Source organism: Ptychodera flava, chromosome 16 (assembly GCF_041260155.1).
Source record: "Ptychodera flava strain L36383 chromosome 16, AS_Pfla_20210202, whole genome shotgun sequence".
Taxonomy (NCBI): Eukaryota; Metazoa; Hemichordata; class Enteropneusta; family Ptychoderidae; genus Ptychodera; species Ptychodera flava.
Genome location: NC_091943.1, coordinates 37,418,275 through 37,438,988, shown reverse-complemented (window position 1 = coordinate 37,438,988; position 20,714 = coordinate 37,418,275). Strand labels below are relative to the sequence as shown.

Sequence of the window (20,714 nt, the reverse complement as noted above, 5' to 3'; positions counted from 1 at the left end):
GTAACCATTTACCGTAGAAGAAACTTTATCATCAAATAATGTAAGTAATTTAAATCTACTTTCCTTTCAGTGGACTTCTATTAGTTAGGCCTTACTAAGTATGAATCCTCTGGCATTTTGCGGCAACAGATAATGTTTCTTTCTTATAACTTCTCCCTCGTTGCCAGTGAATTTAGGAAATACTTTCAACTGAGGGTACTTTAGCGCAATGTCATATTTGCAAAGATATAAAACAAGATTAAGATTACTCCTGCCAACACATTTGCACACAGGAGGGATATGCCATGAATCCATCACCAGATAAGCTGAAATTTCTATTTTAAGAATAAGTCCTTCAAGTACCTAAATGAACATCCATGTATTTTAACATGAATTTAATCGCATTGGCGAATCTTACAATTCTAGAGTTTACAGGAATTTTACACATATTTTTTCATGTAAGGGATTGTGAATAAAGTTGTGCGGTATTTTATTTCTTCTAATAGGTCTCTCTTAGGGTTGGTATACCATCTCGAAATGCCTCATTGTGTCCATGATTATTGGGAAATATTTTGAGGAAAATGAATCTACTGAAAGCAGTCAAATAACGATAAAAGGTTGTCCAGCAAGCCGCCATAGGCGGCCTCAAAACGACTAACTAGTAAGCATGCCTTACTGCAGTACAGTAAGAACAAGAAAAGTGCTGATGTGTAAACCATGACAAAGACCAGTACCATGTTTCCTAATGTTTTTTATGTTGATGACTGAAATTTCATTATTATTGATGTGTTGTAAAGACGCTTGCTGGCGCCTTGTAATGGCAAGACTAAAAACAACAACTAATTACAAATCTAACAAACTTTAAATAGACTTATCATGTTGCAAAATAATGTAATTTTGCCAACAGCTTATGTTTAATTTGAAATACTGGTTTTGTATTGAAGTCACTTTCCAAAACTTGGAAACAAGAATTATCAAAATTGTTTGGTGTTGAAACCAGAACTGTTATATATTCCTAATGTTACAGCAGTTTTCAACCCATACTAAACACTGTTGCTGAGTAACTCCTTTCGATAGAATTTCACAGAAATAGCAAACAAATCAATATTCATTGTTTTTAGGAAGAGATTATATACTTAAGATTTAAGTTCATGAGTGACAGCATTCAATCATACTGCTGCATGAGACAAAGAGACGGATAAAAAGGGGAAAACTGGAGCAGATGTGTAGAAAGAAGACAACAGTGAGGACGTTATGTATTATGGCAGCAGTTCTTTATTTACAATGCATGGAAAAAGTACTTCAAAGATCTATAAAGTGTTAAAGGTAATTATACAAAGATCAGTCTGATAAAATTCTCAGGAAAAAGAAGTAGGCTTAATGCAGAATTGAGGTGCTGCATTTTGAAAAGAAAAACATTTGAAATTCCATACATGTTACAGAGAACCAACGTCCTTGACCCTGCAAAGTAAGAACTATTTAATCATGCGCATGTTGATTGACTAACTACACCAGTCACTGACAAAAAAACCAAATTACTCTAGATTGATTACCATGAAAACTTCACAGCAAGGAAAAATAAAATCATTTAGTTGTCCACTGATGAGTTGAACTTTCAAGCTAGTTGAAGCATGACACTACCATGGAATCACTACAGTCAGTTGAGTGCTATGACTACATCCAAACTTTGACACATGATTAGCATACCAGTCACTGATTGGTCTCTGTGCAACATATGATACAGGTGCAACACTTCAGTGATAGTATATAGATAATGATTTTCATATCAACTACAGCTATCTTATTTTATTAATGACACTAATTCAATAAATCAATATTAAAGCACAACTCATAGGTCCCACTACTTAAGACAGAAAGTATCATAACCCTTATACCATAAGCCCAGCCTTTATATAGTTTACTATGAAACATTTTAACTTAATTTTTCTTAAATTATGCTTTTGTTCAGCTTGAGACATGATCTGGAGATAATCCCCACTCATGGTTTTCTGTGAGTCAGCCAACAATTAAGGTTGGCTATCCATCCCTATGTTGCCGCGGCTAAGACCTAAATTCACAAAAGAGAAATAAATGGTATCATACCACAGACATAGAAATATAGGGGTACTACCATAGAATTTGTAAAATCAAACACACACAGTTCAAAAAGAACTTCCAGACCAGCTGGCAAGTGGGTAATTCATGAAAAATTCATGAAAAAAAAGTGAAAAAAGCTAACTCACTCACTGAAACAAGTAAACATAACAATTAATAGGAATCTCTTGCAAACTGCAAGAATGTCAAGAAAAAGGTTCATTAGAAAAAAGCACTGCAAAGTCCATCCACTCCTGAAAATACTTACATTAAAACCAAATTCAGATGTAGATGTGATTTCAAAGATACAATACACAAGTGTGATATGTTGAATTTAATGTTAGAACATCATATTGCATCATATATTCCTATCAGAGGAGGAAGAGCTTTGGAAATGAATAGCATGATTATGTCTAACGTATGTCAACTCAAAACTGAATGAACAACGATGAAATATCATTATTTAGTCTGAAAGCCACTTACGCGCATGAAGTAATAGACATGTTGAAAAACGGTGACATGAATAAAGGGAAAAGGTATGATACCATTTCATGTTTGTCAACTCAGACAAGCTATCCGTGTAGTAACTCATCGTTAGATTAAATTTTAATGCAGAAAAAAAGATGAAAAGAAATGTACACATATAACATCTCTTAAAAAAAGCAACTTTTTCTACAAAAACACTGATATTGCTTTGTGTAGGACATGTTACATATTCATGATAGGGACGAATTGCACATCACCAAATGAATAAAGATCAACTTGCCATTATGGAAAACAACAAATATTTGTATTTTCTTGAAATATTACAGCAAAAGAAGACAAAATATGAATAGTATGGAAGTGACAGATATAAATACTGATTCAAAAGTTGAAAGAACTGTTCAATTCATGAAGCATACGACCAAATATGGAGGTGAAAGATTTGCATGAATCACTGCCAAATATGGAAGTGACAGATTAGCATAACTGATAATAATAATGTCTTTTGGGTGGATGGAATGCAATCTGAAGTCACTGTACCATTAAGGTTTGGTAAACACAATGATATACATTATGTGTACAGAAACATGTGCATTAGGAAGTGTTAGGGACATACAGATACATGTAATAGTTATCGAGAGAGCCACAATGCAAAACACATATGCAACATTTCTAAAACATCAAAGATGGAAAAAGTGTTAAAAGGCTTGGACTTGATATGAATGTTGAAATTTCTAAGCATTTTCAAGAAATATCTAACGCTTTCATTCAATTACACCAGGCATGAAATGTTTATTTATCATGTCTTTGTTGATACAAATATGATATCTACACAAACAGTAAGTACAACACAGACACTTTCAATATGTTAATTCTTGTCTACATGTAAACTGATAACTAAAACCTACAAACTTTGTACACTCTGTTTGCAAATCTAAACAGTCACATACACTGATTTGAAATGTTCAGACAGAGAGCTGTCTTACATCTGTCCATTATCCTAAAAATATTCATCATTATAAACATCATGAAAAATTTTACAGAAAATTTACATATTAAATCTCATGTGAGAAATGTTTCATCATCATTTGTAGAAAGAGAAAAAAACTTCAGATCAACTCTTCTGTCGATCTAAAGACAGAATCAAACTTGCTACACAATTGTGACTGTCTCTAACCTTAGTTACACCATCTAGCTAACATTCTACATTCTTCATACAGGTTCCTGACTGATATCAATCACTTTTATAGAAAATCCTGATTGAACTTTCAAAACATCAGATTTCTTGCATGGCATATTCCGGTCAGGTACAGTGTTTAAGGAAAGATAACAAAGGATACTTACACTGTGACATGCAGTTGCAGTAAAGGGCTGAAATGATAACATTCAAAGTAGAATCGTTTGTTACTTTAGAACATGCAAAAAAGGACAGTACAGGGTTGTCATTTATTGTGAAAATCTGTGTATGAGACAATGATAAATGTCAGTGAATATCAATTACATTGATTACATATTATCATTGAAAATTTGGATTTTTCAGATGAGTAATTTTGAAATGGAAGAGTGTTAGCTTTGCACAGATATTTTGTTCAGTGTCCTGAATGATATGCCTGTCTTCCAAGCCTTACACTATAGGTGTGGGTACATCAGATCAAACTACATTACATGAAAACATTGAAGTGAAATCAAACTGGTGTATTGCACACACTGATAAGTGATGACAAGGCAGTCTAATCATCCAAACTTTATCATGTATTAAGCCTTGTGATGAAAACAAGCTGTTTGCTATGTTTGAGAAAATTAAAACATTCTGAAATTGTGTAGACAGAGTTAAACAGAAGACATGTGGGTTCTATTTAAGCACACTGAAAACAAGATTTTTGCAGTGAATTTTACCTTTTCATATTAAAAGGAAAGATACTGGCTTGATCCAATGTAAAGAGATTTAGCAGAAGTTATTCATGAACATTTGAGAAACAAATTTAATATGGGAGAATCTGATCATCTTGGGTATCTTGGGTCACTGGATCAAATGAAAATGAAATACCTAAAAGGCATCAAACAAAGATAACGTAAAACCAAACAAGTAATCTGATAAAATCTAGAAATAAAATACTTATAATTTTATAACATATAAGAGAAATTAAATTTTGATAAACATAAAACGAAATTGCATTTTTTGACCCTGTTCAAAAACTGTTTCACACTTGATTGCTGTTTGGTATTGATAGGGGGTGCTGCATGGGCTCTGTGGCATATATCTTGTAAGACATAACACTTCCTTGAGATACTGAAGACATGATTATATTTGTTACACATCAAAGCAGCAGTAAGAAGCTACCAAATCAAACAATCACTGTCAAACAAAGTTTCTGATCACTTAATGGTAACTCTGAGCCTTTCAGTTTCTTTATTAAAGACAACTGTTCTACTTATGCAAGAATTTCCATAATATTTGCACCAAATTTACACCATCAAATAACTTTGAGGAAAGACATTAATTCCTGGAAATTGCTGGTAAAAGGACATATCAATACAAACTACTGGACAAATCATGTACAAAGTTTCAGTCAAAAATTCTACAAATGTTATTACTTTAAATAGCTGACAGTGTATGTAAAAATCCAAACGTCAATTACAAAAGTTCTTGACAGGGTTTCTGTCTTCGATGCTTTGTTTAGGAGTTGTAACCTCTTCTCTCATTGACGGTATTCACTCTTGAATGCTTGTTCTATGAATACTTGGCTAACATTGCAAGGATGGCAGAAAATCAGTCTACAACTGTTCCACTACCTTTTGTCTATTACCACTTTTTCAAAAACTCCGGCAGTCATTCTGTAAGGATGGACATGAAAAAATCTTAGCGAGACATATTTCTTACATCTGAACGCGCATTGGAAATCATTTGATGTGGCTATCCTACAACTGTTGATTACCTCCATAACCTATGACCTGAGTATGATTCAGTAGCTGAGGTTGTAATACAAGCTGGATGTCTTTGTCAACACAAATTCTCATTTCAGATAAGTAATGCAATACATTTTGTAAACATGCAACATATAATCCACATCATGTTGAAATAAATTTACGTATTCTTTTCACTATAACTCTGATGGCTACCATGGTTACCAAAACATCAAACAAAATGTTAAATCACTGTTGCAATGACATAAATGTCAAAGCTAAGAATATAGTATTTTTACAGCATCAAAAGTTGACTTTGACGCTTCAAGTACAAACCTCTGTTTGATTTGTTGGCTCCCAAGTGCTGTAGATCCATCTTTGGCAATGAAAAGCTGTAACCCTTGATCTCCTTCATCTGAAACAAAATTATTATGGAATCATAAATATCAATTTTCCTCAATGTAAATAATCAATGAACAAACAAATTGCAAGAAGTCTGCTATCAGAGAACTTGGCATTCAGTAGATTGATGAAAATTGACAAAGTGGTACACACATGATCCACTACTAGCAGAAGAAAGTCTGCCATCAAGGACTAACATGGGACGTGCTTTTGTTTTTATTTCATCTTCACCTTATCTTGAATCATTGATGACCAGTACAATACAAAATCACTAGCATCAATAACTATAGATTCATCAAGTATGATGGATAAATGATTAATGGTTATAAACTAGTGAAACTGTGATATAGTATGAACACAAGTTCTTGATAATAATAAACGTTTACCTCCAGATTTACTCTCTGCGGTGAAATCTTGTTGCTTTATCAGAGTATCAATGACTTCATCGGCATCTACCCTTGTATCATCTACTCTCTTTTTCTGACTTTCTTCTTTCTGTAAAATCACAATTACAATCACCCACACAACAATTTAATAAGAATTGCGACAGACTACTCTACATGGATACAGTAACTTTTTGATATTTCACTGCCTTAGCCTGGGCTGAGAAGCAGAAAAATTCTGGAAAATTCTTTGCCTCAGCCCTATATCTTATATATCAGCCAAGTTTGCTTGCATCACAGGCAATTTGTTTTGCGTGGTGGCACATCATATTGGCTTATAGGGCACACTGCAGCTGTTGCAATCTGAAAGACAAGGAGTCACTTGTATCTTTTGATAAACTATGACTTACCCGCCTCCTTTCTGCTGAGTTTGTCCAAGAATTCCGACAAGACTCTGAGGTTGTTTCATTCAAACTATTCCCACTGGAGAAAGGCTCTGTATTATTGCTGGAAGATCTGGAGTGTGTGCTACCAGTTCTGGAATGTTGACTGTTGTAGCTGGAACTTCTAGAATGCCCTTTGGCAAAGGTTTCATCAGCACCTACAGCGCCTTCATGCTCTGGTGTCACAAGACCTATATTAATGTAAATGCATATCTTACTTTTCACTGTCTTTCTGATATTACTTTGAACTATTTGAAGTCTCAACACTCCCTTCAGTAAAATTTACTACTTGTATATTGATCCCACACTTCATCTATCTATACCCGTCTACATTGACAATTTTGTTTGCATATCTGTATACATTTACATGTCTATCATATCCCCTATCATTTCTCATTGACTCCATTGAGTCTGTGTATTACAACTGTAGTCTATGTCTTGTCACATGGGCTGATTGTTAATGAATCAGTGTCTTTCACTCAAGTTACTGTTTTTTATTTGATTTTACCCACTAGGCTCAACCATCCGAACACTGCTGCCTGTATTATACTTCCAATGCATTGCTGCCTATATTTCACTTCTAATGGTACTGTTGCCTGTTTTCACCTCATACATGCACTGCTGCCAGTATGTCACTTCAAAATGCAGTTAAGAAGGGTCAAACAATTATGCATAGTGTATGTATGGCAAACCACAGCCAGTTCAGAAATAATTCATACTTGTGGCATGAAAATGCAGCTAAAATAGGATATTGCATTTGTATAATAGGCAGTACACTTCATATTTTGTCATACACACATACACACACACAGACACACTAACTCACACATACATACACACATAAATTTTAAAATGTTTCTCTTACAATGGGTTGCATACCACAGTAAATTCAGTTGCAGCTATCCATTAGGATAATAATTCAGTAGTCTTGAAGGGGCATAGAGCTAACAATGCCTCTAGTCAAACAAAATGTAAGCTGACATCTGTGAAAAGCCATGATTTGGTTTACAGGTTGTTTTAAAACGTTACAGAGCAATACCAGGGAGTCAAAATCAATACTCCGACGTTCTTTTATAGCAAACACGAAGTCAAGCACAATCAAAGATAGTAAGTTAAGCAAGAAATTGTCAGCTCTAAGACTTTCTTTTAAGGGAATTGCCTGCTGTCTTGAACTTCACTTTGCTATATCACTTACTTGATGACAGAACACTTGGTCTGGCTTTGGATTTGCCAACAGTACCACCATGAGATGCAACACTGCCACCTTTGACGAACTCATCTGAATGTTTGTAAGACAACAGATAAAATCTCTCATCTTGAGCCAGCTCGCCAGGCATTGCTAGTTCCCTAACGTCAGGACTGATGGTAAGAAACAGGAACAAGAGTCAATAAATGATCAATATCCTTTGTGAAAAGTAAAACAATAATTCATAAACACATCAGTCATAAATGTTATTGTCAGTGCAAAGCTATGGTCCTCTACATGTATGAGTGGAAAAGTTGGGTACATTCGTCATTTAACTCTCTCTTCCAGGTTTTGGTTGAAAAGTTGGACTTGTGCATGATACAATGTATATTGACAGGTGTGCAGAGGTCAGGCTGTCTACAACTGTCTTGTCAGGTTGTCTGTAACTGGTCATTTCTTTCTTTTTATTGTCATACCAATAGGTTTATGTATCCAACACATAACCAAACAACATAAATAACATATTCTGACAAGCTGTTGATCAGCACACTACACCCTGCAGCTAGCCGCCCACTACAAACTGAAGGCTACCTGCAGATAAACCCAAATTAAGCTGAATACAGTCAGGTGTATTTTCTTCAGCATTTAAAGAATCATGACAGTCATGCATTATCTAGCCAACTGTAGAAATGTGATTTATCAACATGATAAGGGTTTTAAAGGTTTTCTTAAGGGCAACCTCTCTGACAATAGTACAGGACCACTTACTACTCAGTAATGTGAGCACATTTTCCAAGCATAATGGCTAAAGCCTTTCTTCCTGCACAAAAAAGCTATATACAGTACATGTACATGATAATAAGGTTCACATTTGGGAAATAAGTAATGATTTGCATCATTCTGTTTCTTCATCCTTTCTAATTTCCCATTGTTGAGGACACTCTACTCTGTTCCAATTCAGGATATATCCTGTTTTGGCCATGTCCAAATGTCCACATTCAAAATTTACTGAAATCACTGGAAAAGATTACTGGATTTTTAGATTCCATGTCAGAGGTCAAACATTGCTGTTGCTGCATGTACATGTATGTTAAGAAGGTTACAAGACACACCTATTTTGAATGTTTGTTTACAAAGGAAAATATTTGCCAAGTGTCAGAATCTGTGTTGGTTTTTCACCCTCTACAAGTCAGACAAATTGTTGTACCAGCAAAATGAAATCAATTGAGACAAATGACCTCTGCTAATATGGAAGCTATTGCACAATACTAATCTGATACAGACTAATTCTAACAAATAAACAACTCATTCTGCACTTTTTGTAACATAAGTTCATTATTTTATTGAAGAAAACTGAGAAGACTCAGTTTTTCATACAAAAAAATTACTGGTACACATTTTTCATTTCAATCTTAAATTTCATCTCAAGTTTAATGAAATTAAGGTATTGCTAATAAACTATCTGATACAGCCCTAAAAGACCTGATATTAGGTGAACCATGCTCATTTGTTTGTCACTTTAAGTACAAGTCAGTGCCAACTTTATGCATCCAAGTTTTGATTTGATTATATCTGGTTGCCAAATTTCATAGATTTGCACATTTTTTTATTTGGTATCTTGGATAAGGTGACAAGATGAATGCCTGAAATGCTCACTTCAATGTATCACTAGCTGGCAGACTAGGAATTCAGTCACTGTAAACAAACACTGGGACTAAAACAGATTAATTTGCATGACAGAGTGGTGGCAACAACAATAATGATCCTAGCAACAGAAAAGAGTAAATTGTGTACGCAGATCACAATAAGTGAAGTCAGGAAACACTAAAACTCTTAAAAGTGTAGACATTGATGACAGGAAAACTCAACCCTTGTACACTTTAATACTGTGGTTCAAGCGGATGATGTGGTTACTGAAAGTATACAGGGAAAAAAGCAATTTGGTTAGAGAGATTACCATTTTTATCTTTTGATTTGTACTTACGCTTTAAATAATGGATCCCCTGATACTAGTGTCATTCCTATGGTCACCTACAATAGATGAAAATTAAACTTAATTTTTCACTTTTCACTTGGTAAAATTGCAATCAACAAAGACAAACACCTTGATTCCTTGATGATTTGTCAAAAGATATGATACTGAACTGCACAAATACAACAGAGTTTTATACAGTTACATACTGTACATACATTTTGTAGGCTATGCAGAAATAGTGAGTTTTGCTGGGATGACTGATAGTGTACATGTACATGTTATTTCTATGTCCATGAAGCATAAAACTCAATTTCAACCACATTACTGCTCCTTCTTGACCCTTGTTTTCATGTGTGGTAAAGACGGATGTTCCAAGTGGTAAATGTGAAAGATGAACACATGTACAACAGAAACCCAGTGTTTCCTGAACAAGGCAATATAAGACCACAGGAAGGCTATTTCACATTGACCACTGTATATATTAAAACCTCTTTTTCTACATCTAGGAACATGCATATGACTCAATCAAGGCCTGTGAAGTGAATAAAATAGTTGGTAGGCATGGTAGGCAAAGATTTTTTTAATCACTTATCAATCTTTTCATACATAAAACATGCATTCATCAACAGACAGCATAACAAAATAAACTAACATGTACCACACGTCATGATCAAAGACACTACTACCAATATTTAATTGTCATAGTAAAGGTCTAGCATTAACCTCTAGAAACTGTTTGATAGAGGCTGTATTTGTAATTTCAGACATCTGTGGTGCAATGTTTATAAAGTTCTTCAGATTGGAGATTTTAAATTGGCTTCTAAGGACACAGTACACGAGGGTACATTTTAATACAGAATACAGTGAGTGTGTATGTGTGATATATATATATATATATATATATATATATAATATATATGTATGTATGTATGTATGTTGTTAAGCTCAGATGAGGTTGAGCTACCGTAATGGGAGTCTTATGTGGAGGAGTGTCTGGGGCAAAAGAGGACCAGCCTAAGGGATTAGGCTCTTGATCCCTAACACAGGTAGTGCTGTGTCACAGGAAATATACTTCAATGTAACCTGTATGGCCCTGACACATATGTGTGAAAATGCTACCATATTTTTGCAATGTTGATATTGATAAAAATCCTTGAAAGAATATTTCAAGGTGATATATGAATGACTGTGTACAAGGGAAATGATGATGAAGCTGGACTGAAATAGACACATTCTATATCTTATAATAAAGCAACATGGGTGGAGGGACGGTGATGTAAACAAATTGACCATCAGGCCGAGTGCATGTTTGTGTTAAAATGATTGACATACCTTGAGTATACTATTATCTTGTCTGTGTTTAGAATCATAGCCTTCCAGAAGATAGCGTCGTGATTTGTTACTTGCTCCAGCATACTCAGCTAAGTTCAGATCTACAAATCCAAGTTTCACATAGGACTTTCCACCTTTCACCTCCTACAACACAAAGCAATGAAAATAGGTTGTTAATTTTCAACTTTACAACTAATTCAGCTGATCATAACAATCATGAATACAACGGTATTGATATAGTCAGGAACAACATTACTAGAAAACATTCAGGTAGATTGATAGTTTATTGATATGTTAGTTATAGCATGTGAATTCCTGTATTCAGATTCCAGATGTATCACTCAGATACGTACCGGTGTTATACATTGGATTTCATTAATATGCAAAAATAATCATTTCTCTGTATGTTTAGATTATGCTTTTGAAAGTTATGCATATTGATCAAAATGTCATATACCTGCATGTTGAAAAGAATGTGCCATTTACAAATAAATTGCCATTCACACACTTGATAACATACTACGTTTCATTCCAATAAATAGCCAATGAATAGCTTGGTGTAGGAAAGAAATGATGAACTGAATAGAAAATAGCAGAATCTCTTTCTCTAGGACCCTGAGGAAGGCAGACATTTGGGGCAGCTTTTTCTCTTAATGCATTTTCATCACACACTTTATTGCCTGTAACACTGGATACATTACCCGGTACATGTAGTTAGAGGCTTCTTTGATTACAGCTTGGTCAAAAAAATGCTCAAAGAAACACTCTTGGAAAGAATCCCAAACTAACCGTGGAGAAGAAAGAAAACTGTGTTTTGGATGTCAGTTAGCACAGCCACTGAAAACTGCCACAAACCATTTCAATTTCCCAGGCTGTGTGACAGAACATGAAAGTTTGAAGGCAATAATGGTGAACCAGCAGAGTGTACATGTACCCATCATTTCCAGGCAGTGTCTAATATCTCATTCTGGCTGGCAGTGTGTAGTATCTCATTCTGGCTGGCAGTGTCTAATATCTCATTCTGGCTGGCAGTGTGTAGTATCTCATTCTGGCTGGAAACTCAAAAGTTCAAACAGCTGTGACCATCATGTCAGTTACTTTTAATCATCTAGTGAAGTTTCATCAACATTAAACACTGAACAGAGTAGGTTGAAACTCAATATAGTCAAACAAAATCACTGATGTACACTGATGACACCAAGAACTATTTATATTCCGTACATGTATGCTGTCTTGTATCACACCTTTATAACATCAGAGTCATTCACTGGATATCTTTTTAATGTTGTACAATTTTACTTTGTGCAATATTGGTTATCAATTTTATTTACCACGTGTCCTTTGTGCTGTATTGGAGGAACTGTAATAAAAAATATTCTACAAATCAAAACTTGATTGCATATACTGTTGGCCTTACAATGTGGTTGAGTCACACCATGGTGGTGATAGGGTTAAACCAATCTCTATTATTGAAATTCTTGTCACATTTCCTTCTTGCATGAGCTGCCAATTATCGGTTTTACATTATGACCTGTTACTTTTCATTAGTTTGCTGTCACTCTTGACAAATGACCTCGGGTACATGTACAAAGTAGCAGACAAACTACCAAACAAACAATCCACTCCTTCTTTCTCTCCTCCTCCTCCTGAAAAATGACCTGTTTCCTGAGCATTATGAAGTATGAAGCCTCAGGATAGAAGATTGTTGGGAAATGTATCGATCAGATAAGATAATATTGCCATATCTTTTACATGATCAATCTCCAGATATCAGAGAAACAGTTGCACTCTTGTTTAATAAAAATCACAAATATTGAAACAAGAATATTGTGGGAAATAAAGCTACTGTATCTTTCTACTTGAAGCCATATCATTTTCTCTAATAAGACTTATCAAATACTTACTGTATGTTGATGCCAATGGTATAACGCTTATTGTGAAAAGTTACATGTACATGTATCTTAAATAATGGTACCAACTCTCTGAAAGTTGATGTCTGTACATCAATCCTACTATTTCAATGAACATTCCATAGAAAATGGTTGACTTTTTAGTATATACGGTAGTGCTCAGGGCTCGAAATTAACTTTTTTCCGTGGTAGTCCACTTGGGCTACCATTTTCTGAAGTTGGTAGCCCAGTGACAATGGCTGGTAGCCCATGCATATTTTAGTTTAGGGATTTTTTTCATTAACAAGAGAAGAAAAAGCTATTTTTCAAGATTCTGCCCATGAAGTGAATTTGTTAGTCATTTGATGTGAATACTTGCACACCTTTATTACCCAAAGGAAACTGGTATAATTGACGACAGTGACACTAAAAAGTTTGGTGACCTATCATTGTATTGACAACCTGTTTCATTCTCAGAGTTGCATGCCAATTTTGATAGTCGTCATGGCAATGACCACCACCTTCTCAGCAGGGCTAAAAACAGACCATGGGCTTTCTGTTGTAGGGAGGAGTTTGTGATTGATACATTTTGATCAAAATGCAATGAAAATACATTTTCATTGGCCATCATTTTCTGTGCCTGTCATCCAAGTACATCAGTTGAGATATTGAAACTTTGTTGCAAAGTTCCATCGCAAGGTCGTCTTTGTAATTTGCAAAAAAGACATAGTTTGGCCTTACTGTGTCAAGCTGGGTTTGACTGCATTTAGCTCGTCCAAAAGTGAAAGACCGGACATGGCACGCCAAGTACTGACTGAATTTCATGTCCCGGGCTTTGGTAGTCCATGTGGGCTATCATTTCATGGACTTTGGTAGCCCCAGGGAAAAAGTTGGTAGTCTGTGGACGCGGGACTACGGCTAATTTCGAGCCCTAGTGCTGATATCAGTATTTTGCATATCAAAATCATATTTCTAGATACATTTCACCAAAGGGCTAGAGCAAGATGACTGGGAGCTATGCAAAATTGTAATGAACAACTGCTATGTTATTAAACTGAACATGCAATATTGACTCAATTGAAGAGATGGTTGTTCTCTGTTACAATTGTTTACTATTGTAACATTTTTAAAACAGCCAGCAAAGTCAGAGTTGGCATAGGATATTGTAACAAAACACATCCAAAATCTGAGTCCAAATCTGTTAATGTTTGAGTTTTGGGGTACATATATACGTCATTGTGGCACTAATATATGAAAAGACCCATTGACAATTAATATTTTGGAACTGTTACCAAACCAACAACTGTTTCCTATCACTGTGTAAGCTTTACTGTGCCATCTACATGTACAGTAAGATGTGTATATTCTGAAAAACTTATGTGAAGATGGTTGTGTCATTTAGCAAACATGGAAAACGAGAGTGAAGGAAGAAATTTCTCAATTTCTAAAAAGTGGGGAAATGAGATGAGAACGACTAGTAAATAATTTTCATAAATTATTTCAGAAATGAAAACATTTTACGAGCCGAAAATAAAGAAAATATGCAGACCACGTGTTTAGACCAGATAATCATCACAATTTACTGTTAGCATTCATTTTTCATGTACTTATGCTTGATCACTGAAAACTGATGACACTTCATGACATTAACCTTCTGATTTGCTAGTACTAAGGGTATACAGAAGCACAAAATCTACAGCAAAATTAAAACACATAGTAAAGGTTTGAACTACTCAACAGTTCTAATGAAGAAATCAAATCAAGACAGAGAACACACAAAAATTTTCAATAAAAAATTACAAAAAATTTCAAGTTAAAAGTTTAACTTCACGGTATGACAAAAAAGTGAAATTACCATAATGCTGGTAGATGACAAAAACATTACAAACAATGTTATGTTGTCAAAGTAACACTATATCTCATAACCAATTTCATTTAAACATTCCTGATATCTGAATCACTGCTGTATGAATGCAGTATTGGGTTCATTGATATGTGCAGCATTAGTAATATATCAGAACCCGATAGGACAAATGATTGATTATAAACATGTACACCAGCCAACTCAAGACTGTCTGGGTTTTTTAATCATAGCTTCCCTAATACTCTGTTGACCACACTACTTCAACACTAACAACACAAAATTTTTTTTCAGCCAGGAAAATCTGATTAGAGAGTGGATTCACGTTTTGCATTTTTGTCAATATGATAAAAGCAATAAAATATTTGAAAACATAAAAGTCAGTCACGGAAGTGTATGACATAAATAAATAACCATTGTTTAAAATATGTGCTGCCGTAGATAATGAGGATGACAAACTATGACGTTTTACTGTTGACAGCAATTAGTACTGATTATTGGGAGCATCAGAAATGACAGAAATATCTGTAAATATCACACTGGTAATTCCAATTTAGGTTATTTTAGTTGATTCTACCATTAGAAGAGAAGTATCATCAAGGACAGGTCATGATGTGTATGATCACTGCTCAACTGAAACTATTTTCCTTACAACATGCTAGACAATAGCACTGAAATACATCATGACCTAATAATGAAGCAAGCCTGAATTTCTGTTGATAGTTGTAATATTGCTAACAATTCATAATCCTAGCAGAGAAATCTTACATCTACTGAGGTGAGGGAAACCTGAATAATCAAACGAACCAACAAACGTAATGGAGGCATAATTAGTCTTTTTATATTCCCTATTTTCAAATTGTTAACAAGTTATAACTATTTAAGGGTAAGACACTTACTGATATGTTTGTGACACATTTCCTTATTCAGGCTAAGTGAAAGGTACCATAGGTAATAAACGACAAAGGACCCCTGTTGCCACTTCAGTGAAACATTGACAAGTATGACTTGAATGGAGCAAGTCAGGACCAACACTTATCAGCAAACAATCAGGTACGAAAGAATAAAATATGTACATCACCAAACTGCCACTGAAATGTACGATCGATTAAACACTTACGGAGTAATCTGAGCCTTGCTTCCAGATTAATCACACAGATCATAGACTTCACAGTTCACATAAAAAACCTGATGGAAATCGACTATCTCATATGACAAATTGTCTGTACATTTCAGGACTAATTCAATGAAACCAGGATTGCAACGGTTGTACAGACATCCTAGATGGCTGTATGCCATACAAACGCTACAAAACAGTGGGTAAAGGTGACAGTATGTCATAGGGCCATGATAGAGACAGAACAAACAACCTTCTGAAGTCATGACTTGTATTGAACTCAAATTGTAATATGACTAAATAAAACCGGCATGAGTTACTCCCTTGCCTTTCACTCCATTTTCATTCAAAAACTCTATTCATTTATTGTTGAATTTTGTTATTTTTGTTGTCTTTTATCACAATAAATGTGTTGAATATTTGGTACAGTAAAGAATTAAATAACAAAAATTGCAGCAATTTTGAAGGGACGAAAGTACAGCACTGTACAAAATCGCATGTCAATGTGGTATCTTATGCAAGGTCCATATACATGTACTGGCATCAGCACTGGCTCATTTCTTTGTCTAGAAGATAACGGAAACAAATTCCATGACAGAAATTAAACAAATCTACATGTACAATAGGGGCAGAACTAATATTCAGCTGAACTGGAGAGCAACTTTGTTGTACCAAGAATGAGATGGAATTATTGCCCCAATGACGTCATTACTATCTATTAAACCCTAACCCTAAAATGTGTGTGTTGGCCTTCATTTGCTTGATTTTGTGTCTGATGACGCAAAAAGGGGAGCTTGGAATTAGGATTAGCTTATCAAATTGTTGGAGCTTCACTCCCGTAAGCAGTCAGAAACTTTGTGAGTGGTTTGAAAGATGAGAAAATTTATTTCATTTCAAGTTTGTTAATTATTCAGTGCAGCAATTACTGGGTGTCACTGTTTTGCATACAGCATTAGTGATCTTTTTGGCTATGTAACTTTTTGGATTGTGCCAAACCATCAATCAACACAAAGCTTTGGACATACATGTACACTAATATTATGTTATCCTGAGGGGCTTTGAACTACGTTGTCATGCTACACTCTGAGAGTATTGACTCCCTAGGTGATGAGTGGTTATTGCAAAATGCTATGTGTGCATCAACCAATCTTAACCCTCGCTATCATCCACTTGATACATGTTGCATTTACAGCAGGTATATTGCTTCACTTGTCTCATACTTGTCTAGAACTTCTTCTCTATTGAACTTCACTTCTGACCTTTGGCTAGTGACCCCATTTAAGGACACAGGACTTCCGATGTAATAAATAAGTGTTATAAACAGAATGCCTCACAACATATGCTCCATCATGATGTCAGACAGAGAACAGTCAACCAAAAGAGAAACCATTCATGCTTCATCAACTGCTGCTTGGGTTTCTCCCCACCATAAATCATTCTGCAGACAGATAAAGATCTGTTTCTAGCCACATGTTTCCTTATACTCTCCATCTCTATTAATAGAAGATGACTAACAATTCTAGACATGTGCTTAGCTTTGGAAAATTTACTGGTCTGGAGTTCCTTCCGGTGGTGCTGGACTCTTCAAATTACTTTCCCCATTGCTGTCCTTTCACAGAACTGTCACTGAGACATGACCTAAATTTACAGTCTGTTACTACATGTACCCATGTAGAAGGATCTATATACATCTACACTTACATACATGATTGTGAATATTATATAGTACATAATGTATGTACGTATGTATGTATGTATGTATGTATGTATGTATGTATGTATGTATGTATGTATGTATGTATGTGCTTATGTATGTATGTACATGTACAATGTATGTATGTATGTATGTATGTATGTATGTATGTATGTATGTATGTATGTATGTATGTATGTATGTATGTATTTACATTGTATGTGTGTATGTATGTGTATGTATGTATGTATGTACATGTATGTATGTATGTATGTATGTATGTATGTAAAGTAAAGTATGTATGTATGTACCGTATGTACAAGTATTCATGCTTGCATGTATGCATGACTTTGTGCGTATTGTATCTGTATATACATACATGTATACATGTACAGTATGTGTGTGTACGTATATATATATATATATATATATATATATATATATATATATATATATATATATATATATATATATATATATAATCTCTGTGTGTGCGTGTGTGCATGTATGTATGAATTTGTAGATGTAAATGTGTGTACATGTATGTGGTACAAGTATGTATTGGTAAATGGATAGGTACATCTATATTGCATGCAGAGTAGAGTATATACCCTGATGTTTATGGTGTAATAATCTATAACTTCTCCCTTTTGTTGCATTATTACATCAAACAATCAAACTCTAAGATCTTAGACTCTTTGGCATAGTCACTGTATGTGTAATACTGGTAGAAAGACTAGAAATGAGAGGAAATACTGATATTTGCCGATTTGTTGGATAGTGTACAATGTTTTATACCATGCTGGATGTGTGAGAAGTGTATCAGTGTCATGTCTGGAGTGTTGTCACTCTAGATACACGCTACTTGGAACAGAACAGATGACATGGCTGGTTTGGAGAATGGAGGGTCCTACATGTATAAAACTAGAATAGATCTTCTGTGATTTATCAAAGTTTGCACGGTCCCTTGAAGATTGATGCACTATGTACCAATGCCAGCAGACAGACTGGGTCAAGACTGATAAGAAGCCATGAGACACTACAGTCAGGAAATGGATAAAACACAAGAGAAATTCTTCACAAATTTCTGAATGGTGCTCTTCAGGGAAAGGTACTGGGTAGATGGAAACAAACTTATCCTGGTCAAACTTTCTACACAAAAGTCAAAGAAAACTCTACATTATGCTTGTTCTTTCATAACAGATGTACAATGTGGAGTGCCTTGTACCTGAACCAGTATCTTTGTTTTGCAATGTACATTCCAACAGAATGATCACAGGGAAAATGATTATAATGCTATGAAGCATGTAACCACGATTAGGTTGCCAACAATTCTGAGTCCATTACCATTTGAAAACAAAATGATAATAGTTATTATTGTATCAGCAATTGTTGACATTTCTATTTCATAGCATCACTGAAAATGTACATCAAAATGTTTCCAGATACCAGTAAGACATTAAATCTACCAGTAACAATGCCACATAACCAATTCCTACATAATTGAACAATGATTTGACCTCAATATCAGAATTCTCCCTGCCATTTTCAAATAATCAATCTGAAAAGGGTGCCAAAATAACTTCATTCTCAGCCAGTACTCATTTAAAAAGAGTTTTAAAATCTTAGTAGAAACTGCAATCAAATGTATGTCTGTCTGTCTGTCTGATTGCAGTCTAGGAATTCCTAGATATCAGGAAATTTAACTGGTTGATCTCTTTCACCTCATTGACTTGTAATTCTAATTCTTCTCTTTCTTGTCAAAGTAGTAGTGGCCCAAACATACAAGTACTGCTACCTTAAACAGGCTAGCTGCCACTGCTACATGTACACATGTACATGTACATGTATCCAATGACGCTGATCTGCACACTGCTGATTGTTGCAGGTACAATGTCTAGAGTATTGGCACTCAGCTAAATGTGAGTTGTACATGCATTGTGACGTTTTCAGCTACATGTGAACTGTACACACATTACGGGATTTTCAGCTTACATGTATGAGTGAACCTCAACGTTGTACAGTATTGGTGCATTTACATGTATATATAAATATGAGTTTTTTTGTTTTACTACATGTACATACCATATGGTTTAACTACCGGTGTATACATATCCATAAGAAACTGACATTCTATTTCAATTATAGGACTCTCCCAGTGATGAAATGGTTCAGCCCTATACCCATGATGCAATTGGTTGGTCCTGCTACATTTGTATCTTCTACCAATAACGGTTGCAGCATCGACCAAACACTACCTATTACTTTGAAACACTTTGAAATTTTCCATCATCTACAGCTACATGTATATTTCCTTAATAAGTGTATTCATTGTCATGTAAAATGTATCAGTGAACATTGAGGATATAAATCTGCATACAATTATTCAAAATCATCACAAAATAATAACTGGCCTAAGACTTGTACTATCCTATCTTTGAGGGAATCACAACACACATGGAGATGGCTAAACATTGAGAACATGAGTCTAAGAAACTAAACAAAATCACATACTATAGTCATGTAACATATAGTGTGGCTCATTTGCTATGTTACAGGATATACATGTACATGTACACTAGTGGATTTGTGCCATACATTGTACATTTGATAATTTTAATAAAATAAAATGTTCTTACATGTATTCATACTCTTTTCTTGTAAAAATTAATCTTGTTTCCAAAACTTGAAAAAAGATCTAGAAGGCAACTTTTATCTTTTTACCTGTAGTATTGGTATGTTTCAGTATCAGTATTTGTTGTCCAGGACATAAATTTGCAGAGTTACATGTATAATACTTCTATCATTTATATTGTAATGTTTCATAGTTTACCTTCAGTCTCCTGTGAAGTTCAAACTTTGTCAACGAAAACAGCACATTTGTGAACGTGTTTGACATCCTTTAAAAAAAATTACAAAACTTGCACATCTTTCTTTTCATTAGCATTATTTCTCAGGGAAAAGATCACATGA

At 34.7% G+C, this 20,714-nt stretch overlaps 1 protein-coding gene across 1 annotated transcript in view; it reads right to left on the bottom strand.

The window, feature by feature from the left end:
- Nucleotides 1–1,231: 1,231 nt before the first annotated feature.
- The window catches only part of LOC139114757 (early estrogen-induced gene 1 protein-like), a 49,127-nt gene continuing 29,644 nt past the window's right edge, over nt 1,232–20,714 (bottom strand). Inside the window, exons 3-9 of the mRNA XM_070676650.1 lie at nt 11,182–11,325; nt 9,859–9,905; nt 7,884–8,047; nt 6,656–6,879; nt 6,249–6,357; nt 5,797–5,875; nt 1,232–5,391 (exon numbers count right to left, since the gene is read on the bottom strand). Coding sequence (XP_070532751.1) covers nt 5,346–5,391; nt 5,797–5,875; nt 6,249–6,357; nt 6,656–6,879; nt 7,884–8,047; nt 9,859–9,905; nt 11,182–11,325 — 813 coding nt within the window. The 3' untranslated portion in view covers nt 1,232–5,345. The remainder of the gene's footprint in view (nt 5,392–5,796; nt 5,876–6,248; nt 6,358–6,655; nt 6,880–7,883; nt 8,048–9,858; nt 9,906–11,181; nt 11,326–20,714) is intronic.